General features: G+C 36.8%; 1 protein-coding gene across 1 annotated transcript in view; it reads right to left on the bottom strand.

The window, feature by feature from the left end:
* Positions 1 to 363: 363 nt before the first annotated feature.
* DEPDC1B (DEP domain containing 1B) overlaps positions 364 to 11,265 on the bottom strand; it is a 103,135-nt gene continuing 92,233 nt past the window's right edge. The window contains exons 10-11 of the mRNA XM_037022284.2: positions 8,921 to 9,106; positions 364 to 1,348 (exon numbers count right to left, since the gene is read on the bottom strand). Of these exons, the coding sequence (XP_036878179.1) occupies positions 1,187 to 1,348; positions 8,921 to 9,106 (348 nt within the window). The 3' untranslated portion in view covers positions 364 to 1,186. The remainder of the gene's footprint in view (positions 1,349 to 8,920; positions 9,107 to 11,265) is intronic.

Below are 11,265 nucleotides of genomic sequence, written 5' to 3'. Positions count from 1 at the left end.
TCTGAGTCAATTGTAGGAGGCATTCTGTTGGAAGAGAACAGGGGCAGCTCTCAAGTGCAAAGAAAGCTCACTCCAAAGAGCAGAGCAAGCTGATTAGTGAGTGTTACTTTTACCTTTTTAGGTAATTGCTTTCAAAAACCTTCCAGACAATCCATAATCTAAGTGTACCACTATTTGCAAAAGGGCAAAGTGAAGCAAAAGAAATGAACAAAACATCCTCCTGAAGGATAGTATAAAAGCCCAAATCTCACTTCTTACTTTATCACAGAAATAAGTGATTGATGTGAGAACATTGGCCAAGGCAAAGATTTTTCACATTTGAGGATACTCTCAGACCTTAATAAAGGCCAAAAAAAATCCATGTACAGTAAATAAGACAGCATTTATTGACATTCCACTTATTTTCATTAGGATAAGGAAGCTGAGGAAAATAAAATTATAAAGGAAGTAATCTTATTTTACTTAACCCATTCATGTGTTATATAAAACAATAAAGATACGACTTAAAATCACAGGTCTAAAGGGACTGAAAGAATTTATCCAGTTCAATTTTCCATCTTGAGCCAAGACTGGAATTATACCACTATATGCAGTTGAAAATTTACTCCACTATGGCAAACCCCAGCAAGTACATGTTATAAAAGAACCAGCTTTCATAAACTCTGTCAACAAATCTGCAATAGAAGATACAGTCTTCATAATATAGGACATAAAGAATCTTTGTGCAACAGTGAAAACTAGAACTTACACAGGAGAAATCGCAATTGGCTATTAATAACATCACAGTAACAGTACCCAGTGTCTGTCTTAGTCAAGTATATACACTATTCTTGAGACTTGGTTCTAACAACAACATCAGTAAGTAGGATATGCACACAATTATTTTGCAAACACTATGAAAAACAAATTAAAAAATGAAAATTTCCTTAAATTTTGTAACAATTACAAACACGTTAACATTACTGTTATATATTTGTCTCACAATTTTTAACCGATTTGTACACTTTAAAAATAGCATTGAGGTTTATGAAAATACTGACAATGGCTCAACAATTTCTGAGGTGACATAATCTTTATAATTTCAGTAGTTTATATTTCTGCTCTTCTTTCTTCTACCACCACAGTAGTTCTCTAACCACCCATTTGCTCAAGAAAGCAAGAGAAATCTTTAACAGCTACAGAAGTATTACATCCGAAAACTTCTAGTTCTTTGAAATGGTTGGAAAGGGTTTTTTAGTGCCCACATTAGCAGCTGTGGTTTCGGTTTCGGTTTTTCTGGAAACAGAAGTGCTTCACTTTCTGGTGTAGGAAATCTTTCTTGATAGACTTCAGGATAGGACTTCTGAAACTAAAAAGAAAAAAATGAAAAATCCAAATGAGTCAAATAAATAGGTAAGAGCTAATAAAATGGAGCAGTCTAATTTTAAGTTTCTGATCCCATACTTCCCTGTTGCTTTTTTCTTTTAATATTTATTGGTTTAATCAAGAAACAGAACAAATAAAAACAAATCACAAGCAAATTCAACACAAATCTATTTATTAAATCATTTATTCTACTTTTAATAAATCGAATTCATCTTTAATGCAATCTTTAAGTAACTTCTCATTTTAATCATATTTCTTAAAATTTCCCCTAATGCAAACTATAAACAAACCTCACTTCAAAAATATTCACAAGTAATACTGACTTTAAAATAACTTTTGTTCTATATAGTTAAAGAAATTTTTGGCCCAACTACATTTCACTATCTCTCTGCTTCTCCAACTCAGCCCCACCTGCTTGTACCCAAATGGAAGAGAAAACAGTCTCAGATATATTACTTTATGAAAAGCTTAAAGAGAGGCAATATGTTGTCCCTCTAGTCCTCACCACTCACCAGTGTCCTCTTCTACAAAATTACAGAGAAAAATATATTTGGGACTATAGAACTCTGGTGCTCTATGTATAATCCTACATATATATTATGATAAGAAATCAAGCTATACAGGATTCAGTCTTTAAAATAAAAACCACTCACTTAATCTTGGATCAATGCTGTAAGAATGGTCAAAGTAAACCTACTTTGATTGAAAACTATTTCCTGAAACCCTAAGCAATGTTGCCTAACAGGAACTTAAAAACTTTAAGTGGGTCAGATAAAGATGGCAGCAGCATGAGAAGTGAGGCAGAAATCTCCTCCCAATACCACACATATAACATGAAAAACAGCAAATACAACTAATCCTGAACCAGAAAGAAGACTGCGACAGACTGCCTACATCTGGGGAAAAGAGAAGACCCCATGGAAAAGGGTAAAGTAGCAAAGCCATGATCTAGCAGCACCCAAGCCTCCACCCCCACCCCGCCACTCTAGCTCACAGGCAAGAGGAAAAGAAATGGAGAAGGGAGAAAGTAGAAGCCCAGGACTGCTAAATACCCAACCCGGAGATCTACTTCAGGAGCACAAACCCAAATTGCATGATGCTCTAGAGATTAGAGGGGTTGGAAAGCAAAGACAGGCAGAATACCCGGAGAGACTGAAATTCTAGCTGCTTATGAAGAACAGGTACCCACAACCAGCCACTCTGTGACAAAAGATAAGTGGGTGATTTGAAAGACTTCCCAAGAGTGAGGGGGCTGCTAAAGGGGCAAGGATTACACAGAGCTTGCTGCTCAGGAGAAAGGACAGGTGGACAAAATCGTACAGGCACACTCAGCCCAGCAGGTTGGGAACTTTCAGGAGATTAATGCACTCCATCCCCCTGGCTGGCAACACAGTCCCAAGGTCCCATACCACAATACACAGCCTGTCGCTCCTTCCTCCCAGCCAGAATAGGCTCACAAACATATTGCCCCTGCCATCACACCAGGACAGCCAGAGAGCAGCCCAGCCTAGGGAAGCTACAGGTACATAATTCAGAGGCTGCCCACATGTGCTCAGGCCACTGGCCCTAGCAGTGGAGGCAGGCACTGTGGCCAGGAAGCAAGAAAGAGCTCTTTCCTATAGGCAGGCACGGGCACCACTTGCCAGACCCCACCATCGCTCCAGGGGCAGGGAAGTACCAGATAGTAGAGCTTCTGGGCACTAGAGGGCACTGCCTACACAAAGTTGTTATTCCAGAATATTCAGTAGGAATATGAAAAGGCAAAAGAACTTTGTTGAATCCAAAATCCCTCAAACAATTGAAACAGGACCCAGTGAAACTGAAATCAATAATCTTCTTGAAAAAGATTTGAAAATAAAAATAATAAACATGCTCATAGAGCTACAGAAAAATATTCAAGATCTCAGCGATGACTTCAAGAAAGAGACAGAAATTTTTAAAAATACAGGATTTAAAAGCAGATTAGAAGAGGTAGAGATGATAAATGGAATAGAAACTAGAGAACAGGAGTACAAAGAAGCTGAGGCACAGAGAGAAAAAGGATGTCTAGGAATGAAAGAATAATAAGACAACTCTGTGACCAATCCAAACAAAACAATATTCACATTACAGGGGTACCAGAAGAGGAAGAGAGAGAAAAAGGGATAGGAAGTCTTTTTGAGAAAATAATTGCTGAAAACTTCCCCAATGTTGGGAAGGAAACAGTCACTCAGGCCATGGAAGTGCACAGATCTCCCAATACAAGGGACCCAAGGAAGACAATACGAAGACATATAATAATTAAAATGGCAACGATCAAGGACAAGGACAGAGTATTCAACCCAGCCAGAGAGAGAAGAAAGATCACATAGAAAGGAAAACCCATCAGGCTATCATCAGACTTCTCAACAGAAACCTCACAGGCCAGGAAGGAGTGACATGATATATTTAATGTAATGAAATAGAAGGGCCTCAAACCAAGAATACTCTGCCTGGCAAGATTATCATTTAAATTTGAAACAGGAATTAAACAATTCCCAGAGAAGCAAAAGGTGACAGAATTTATCTCCCACAAAATATCACTACAGTGAATTTTAAAGAGACTGCTCTAGATGGCAGTGCTCCTAAGGCTAAAGAGCTGTCACCAGAGAAAATGAAATCACAGTAAAGGAAGTAGACCAATTAATTACTAAACAAATGTAAAATTAAATCAGCTACCCAAAAAGTCAGTCAAGGGATACACAAAGAGTATAGAATATGACACCGAACATATAAAGAGTGGAAGAGGAAGAAAAATAAAGATGAAAAAAAAAAAAAAGAACCTTTGGATTGTGTTTGAAATACCATGATAAGTGAGTTAAGTTACAGTCTTAGATACTAAAGAAGCTGCCCTTGAACCTTTGGTAACCAGGAATCTAAAGCCTGCAATGCCAATAAGTACATATCTATTGATAATTACGCTAAATGTAAATGGACTGAATGCACCAATCAAAAGACATAGAGTTACAGAATGGATAAAAAAAAAAACAAGACCCATCTATATGCTGCATACGAGAGACTCACTTCAAAACCAAAGACATACACAGACTAAAAGTGAAGGGATGGAAAAAGATATTTCATGCAAACGATAGGGAGAAAAAAGCAGGTGTTGCAGTACTTGTATCAGACAAAATAGACTTCAAAACAAAGAAAGTAACAAGAGACACAGAAGGACATTACATAATGAGAATGGGGCAGTCCAACAAGAGGATATAACCATTATAAATATCTATGTACCCAACATAGGAGCACCCAAATATGTGAAGCAAATGCTAACAGAATTAAAGGGGGAAATGGAATGCAATGCATTCATTCTAGGAGACTTCAACACTCCACTCACTCCAAAGAAAAGATCAACCAGACAGAAAATAAGTAAGGAAACAGAGGCACTGAACAACACATTAGAACAGATGGACCTAACAGACATGTACAGAACACTCCACCAAAAAAGCATCAGGATACACATTCTTCTCAAGTGCACATGGAAAATTTTCTAGAATAGATCACATACTAGGCCTCAAAAAAAGCCTCAGCATATTCATAAGGATTGCAATTGTGCCAACCAACTTTTCAGACCAGAAAGGTATGAAACTACAAGTAAATTGTGCAAAGAAAACAAAAAAGCCTACAAACACATGGAGGCTTAACAATATGTTCCTAAACAATCAATGGATCAATGACCAAATAAAAACAGAGATCAAGCAATATATGGAGACAAATGAAAACAGCAGTTTAACACCCCAACTTCTCTGAGATGCAGTGAAGGCAGCCCTAAAAGAAAAGTATGTAGCAATACAGGCTTATCTCACGAAAGAAGAACAATCCAAATGAACAGTCTAAACTCACAATTAATGAAACTAGACAAAGAAGAACAAATGAGACCCAAAGTCAGTAGAAGGAGGAACACAATTAAGATCAGAGAAGAAATAAATAAAATTGAGAAGAATAAAACAATAGAAAGAATCAATGAAAGCAGCAGCTGTTCTTTGAGAAAATAAACAAAGGAGATAAACCCCTAGCCAGACTTATCAAGAAAAAAAAGAGTCTACACACATAAACAGAATTAGAAATGAGAAAGGAAAAATCACTACAGACACCACAGAAATACAAAGAATTATTAGAGAATACTATGAAACATTATATGCTAACAAATTGGATAACCTCAAAGTAATGGATAACTTTCTAGTAAAATACAACCTTCCAAGACTAACACAAGAAGAAACGGAAAATCTGTACAGTCCAATTATCAGGGATGAAATTTAACTGGTAATAAAAAAACTACCAAAGAACAAAATCCTCATACCAGATGGCTTCACCGCTGAATTTTATCAAACATTTAAAGAAGACCTAATACCCATCATTCCTTATAGTTTTCTAAAAGGTAGAAGAGGAGGGAATACTTACAAACCCTTTCTATGAAGCCAGGATCACTCTAATACCAAACCACACAAAGACACCACAGAAAAAAATTACAGACCAATATCCCTGATGAACATAGATGAAAAAATACTCAAGAAAATAGTAGGAGACTGAATTCAAAAATACATCAAAAAGATCATACACTACGATCAAGTGGGATTTATTCCAAGCATGGGACAATATTCAAAAATCCATCAACATCATACACCACATCAACAAAAAGGATGAAAACCACATGATCATCTCAATACATGCTGAAAAACATTTGACAAAATTCACAATCCATTCATGATACTCTAAAAAAAAATGAGTATAGAGGGCAAGTACGTCAACGTAATAAAATCCATATATGACAAACCCACAGCCAACATCATATTTAACAGCAAAAAGCTGTAAGCCTTTCAGCTATGATTGGGAATAAGAGAAGGATACCCACTCTCCCCACTTTTATTCGACATAGTATTGGAGATCCTAGCCAAGCAATCAGACAACACAAAGAAATAAAAGGCATCCAGATTGGTAAAGAAGAAGTTAAACTGTCACTGTTTGCAGATGACATGATACTGTACATAAAAAACCCTAAAGAATCCACTCCAAAACTACTAGAACTAATAACTCAATTTAGCAAAGTTGCAGGATACAAAATCAATACACAGAAATCTTTTGTATTCCTATACACTAACAATGAACTAGCAGAAAGAGAAATCAGGAAAACAACTCCATTCTACAACTGCATCAAAAAGAATAAAATACCTAGGAATAAATAAACCTAACCAAGGAGATGAAAACCCTATACCCTGAAAACTACAAGACACTTGTGAGAGAAATTAAAGAAGACACCGATAAATGGAAATACATCCCATGTTCATGGATAAGAAGAATTAATATTGTCAAAATGGCCATCCTGCCTAAAGCAATCTACAGATTCAATGCAATCCCTATCAAAATACCAACAGCATTCTTCAACAAACTGGAACGAATAGTTCTGAAATTCATATGGAACCACAAAAGACCACAAGTAGCCAAAGCAATCCTGAGAAGGAAGAATAAAGCTGGGGGATTACACTCCCCAATTTCAAGCTCTATTACAAAGCCACAGTAATCAAGACAATTTGGTACTGGCACAAGAAAAGACCCATAAGCCAGTGGAACAGAATAGAGAGCCCAGATATCATCCCAAGCATATGTGGTCAATTAATATATGATAAAAGAGCTACAGATATACAATGGAGAAATGAGAGCCTCTTCAATGGCTGGTGTTGGCAAAACTGGACAGTTGCATGCAAGAGAATGTAACTGGACTACTGCCTAACTCCAAAAACAAAAGTAAACTCAAAATGGATCAAAGACCTGAATCTAAGTCATGAAACCATAAAACTCTTAGAAGAAAATATAGGCAAAAATCTCTTGAATATAAACATGAGTGACGTTTTCTTGAACACATCTCCTTGGACAAAGGAAACAAAAGCAAAAATGAAAAAATGGGTCTACATCATGCTAAAAAGCTTCTGTACAGCAAAGGACACCATCAGTAGAATAAAAAGACATCCTACAGTATGGGAGAATATATTTATAAATGACGTATCCGATAAGGGGTTAACATCCAAAATATATAAAGAACTTACACACCTCAACACCCAAAAAGCAAGTAACCCAATTAAGAAAATGGGCAGAGGATATGAACAGACACTTCTCCAAAGAAGAGATTCAGATGGCCAACAGACACATGAAAAGATGCTCCACATCACTAATCATCAGGGAAATGCAAATTAAAACCACAATGGGATACCTCCTCAAACCAGTTAAGATAGCCAACATCTAAAAGACAAGGAACAAGAAATGCTGGCTAGGATGTGGAGAAAGGGGAACCCTCTTACACTATTTGTGGGAATGTAAATTAGATCAACCATTGTGGAAAAGAATATGGAGGTTCCTCAAAAAACTAAAAATAGAAATACCATTTGATCCAGGAATTCCACTCCTAGGAATTTACCCCAAGAAAACAAGATCACAGATCCAAAAAAACATATGCACCCCTATGTATATCGGAGCACTATTTACAATAACCAAGATGTGGAAGCAACCTAAGTGTCCATCAGTAGATGAATGCATAAAGAAGATGTGGTGCACATACACAATTGAATATTATTCAGCCATAAGAAGAAAACAAATCCTACCATTTGCAACAACATGGATGGAGCTAGATGCTATTATGCTCAGTGAAATAAGCCAGGCAGAGAAGACAAGTACCATATGATTTTCCTCATTTGTGGAGTATAACAATGAAGCAAAACTGAAGGAACAAAATAGCAGCAGACTCACACACCCCAAGAAGGGCCTAGCAGTTACCAAAGAGGAAGAGGATGGGGAGGGCAGGTGGGAGGGAGGGATAAGGGTATTAAGGGGTATTAAGATCAGCACACATAATGTAGGAGGGTCATGGAGAAGGTAGTATAGCACAGAGAAAACAAGTAATGACTCTATAACATCTTACTTCGCTGATTGACAGTGACTTCAATGAGGTATAGGGGTGACTTGATAATGTGGGTGAATGTAGTAACCACAATGTTGCTCATGTGAAACCTTCATAAGATTGTATATCAGTGACACCTTAATTTAAAAAAAAAGAAAAAAGCAAAAGAAAAAACTGTAAGTGATGCCTGAGACAAGAAACTAATTTGATACTGGCTATCTAAACCCTAAGTCTTTCAAATTCTAGACATTTTATATTTGTGAATTGTCTGATTTGCCTTTGAAAAAAAAAAACCTAAAGAAATCTGTTCTAATTTGATAGCTTCTCTGAATTTAAAGCAATTTCCTCACTAACTCACATCACACCATGTATCAAAACAAAGGACAAGTATAAGAGAACAGCTCCATAAATGAAGAGTTCAGTCATGGTAAAGGTTCTACATTGGAGAATAAAGATGTAGGACACTGCCCACATCTGTGTAAATCACTGAAACCTGTGGACTCTATGAACTGAATAACATACTTTCAAACTGCTATGTCTCAGAAGATGAGATTCACATGAAGCCTATTAAAAGAGAGAAGAAAAAGAAAAAGAAATTTAAGAACAGTAGGGTGAAACAGAAAGGACTTATCTTATTTAGTTTACCTGCTTCAGTCTTTTCTTCTTGTCTTTGCTAGAGAGTTTGGCATCTGCTATGACCTCCTCCAGCAAGGCAGCCAGAGGCTCCTGAGGGCCCTGCGCTCTTGGGGATTCAAACTCCTCTGGGCTGATGTGACGGCAGAAGGTTGGAGCAGATACAGTGATATCCATATCAGCTCCTGGGTATTTAATCTGAGGGCAAAAGGATTAATAGTGAAAGGCAAAGTATATTTTCAAATAAATTATAAAATTTAGCTCAGACCAAATACAGCATACACTCTTCTAGGAATACCATGCCCCAATTTGGAGAAAACTCTAAATTAAAAAGTAAAAGTATTTCTGTAACCTCAAAAAAATATCAATTAAAGTCACAGTTTTAAATATGAGAATTTTACGTTTTTAAGCCCAAGGACCATTTTAATAAACAAAAGCCCTGTACTCTCTCTTAATAAGATCCAAAACTGAAACCTAAACTAAAGATGTTGACTGAAATGATTCAAAAGTTATAATGTTTGAACACACACTGTGAACTCTCCAGGACCCTCCTGCATCTGGAGTCTGACCCCTGTCCCTGGGACAAACAGAGCACAGTTAGCTCAGCTGTTACAGACACACAAGTAGGCAACCATCTCCAAACCCCCTCAGAGTGAGAAGCAAGTCAGAACAACAAGGGTGCAGATCCTGCACAGGCAGAAGGGAGAAAACGGAGGAAAGAAGATGCCTGTGAATAACTGTGCATCCATTTAAAAATTTAACTTCAGGGTTCAAGGGGTAAACTTCTCAAAAATATAGCACCTACTGTTCTGTCATAGATAAAATTCCAAATATTACATTCACTTCTTTGGCTTAAGATTTTTTTTCAGAAGTCACAGTTAAAATTAAATATGCTGCCAGGAAGGATTATTACACTAAGTACATACTATGCCTCAACAGTAGTTTACCAGATCAATTAGAGACAGCCTAAGAGAAACACACCAAAATCCTAAGGGAAAGGGGCATACACAGGACATGCCCTTTTTCACTGGAGCAAGGAAAAGCAGGAAAGGACCAGAATAAAGGTAAAATCCCAGGTAAAGTGTGGCAGAGAGAAGCCTAGGATATAAGGAAAACACTGTATTCTTACAATTAAAGGGTGCAAGAGAAAGAAGAGAGTTGTAGATAAAGCTGATAGAGGGCTGATGCCAAAAACAGTGCTGACCTCGCAGTTTATCTATCCCAGGCCAGCCCTGAAACTGCCCCAAGACAATTCACCAGAACAGTCCAAGTAACAACATTCATTTTCAGAGAAGCACCACCCTAAATGTATATGATGCAGGGCTAAGTGGTCTGTGTAAGAAAACAGATCTACAAGCTCTGGGTGCTAAAACAAAAAATTGTTTGGAAATTCTACTGCACACTTCTAAGTGAGAAAATATAACTAGATCATTGAGCACTTGCTGGTTTCATTCAGTGGCATGGCAGTGCCTCTTCAAAGATCATGTTTATCTGCAGGTAAATTAATCAGCACAACTCACCCTCTGATTGACTACTGAGGGCAAAGGGCTCACAGGATAAGCTGCTGCACAATGTGCCAGTGCTGTGTGAACACACAAACCAGCAAGAGTACAGAGCAGAGCTCATTGCTCTCACTTTTCCTTGCAGAAATTCGGTGACATACTTCTTTACTTTTTAAAGTTCGATTTGTAAGTCTGACTCATAAATAAAAATATCAGGGTGAAGAAGAATTAAACTAAAACAACAATAAGATTACACTTTTAGCCTATTAAAATGGCAAAGGTATGTATGTTAATGATAATAACCAAAGAAGGCAAAAGTGCAAAGAAATAGACTTTCGTATACCACTGATGGGAATATAAATAGGAACAATCATTCTAAAGAGAAATTTGGCAATATGTAATCAGTACTGAAAATTGATACTTGGACCATACAATGGTACCTATTCCTAGAAATATTCTTTTAAAAAAAATCTTTAAAAATTCCCCCACCAGAAAAAAACTTTAGCTATAAAAACATTTACTGTTATATAGCTTGTAAAATAGAAAAAAAAATGAACCAACCTGAATATCAACCAAAGAAAATCACTTCAATAAATTATGATATATATATTATGGAATACTCTGTTACCAAAAATAATGACATTGTAGAATAATATAACACTAATGATGATAATAACAGCAGCAGCTACCAAGTGAGAACTAACTATGTGATAAACATTATTCTAAACACTTTACATGTCTTAAGCCATTTGATCACCAAAACTACCCTAGAAGGTAGGTATTAACTATTATTGTCCCATTTTTACAGTTGAGGAAAGAGAGTTACTGGGGCAGATGCTGGAGCAGAGAAACATT

The sequence above is a fragment of the Manis javanica genome, chromosome 1, assembly GCF_040802235.1.
Source record: "Manis javanica isolate MJ-LG chromosome 1, MJ_LKY, whole genome shotgun sequence".
Classification (NCBI taxonomy): domain Eukaryota; kingdom Metazoa; phylum Chordata; class Mammalia; order Pholidota; family Manidae; genus Manis; species Manis javanica.
The sequence above is the reverse complement of the archived record's forward strand: the minus strand, read 5'-3'. Positions and strand labels throughout refer to the sequence as shown.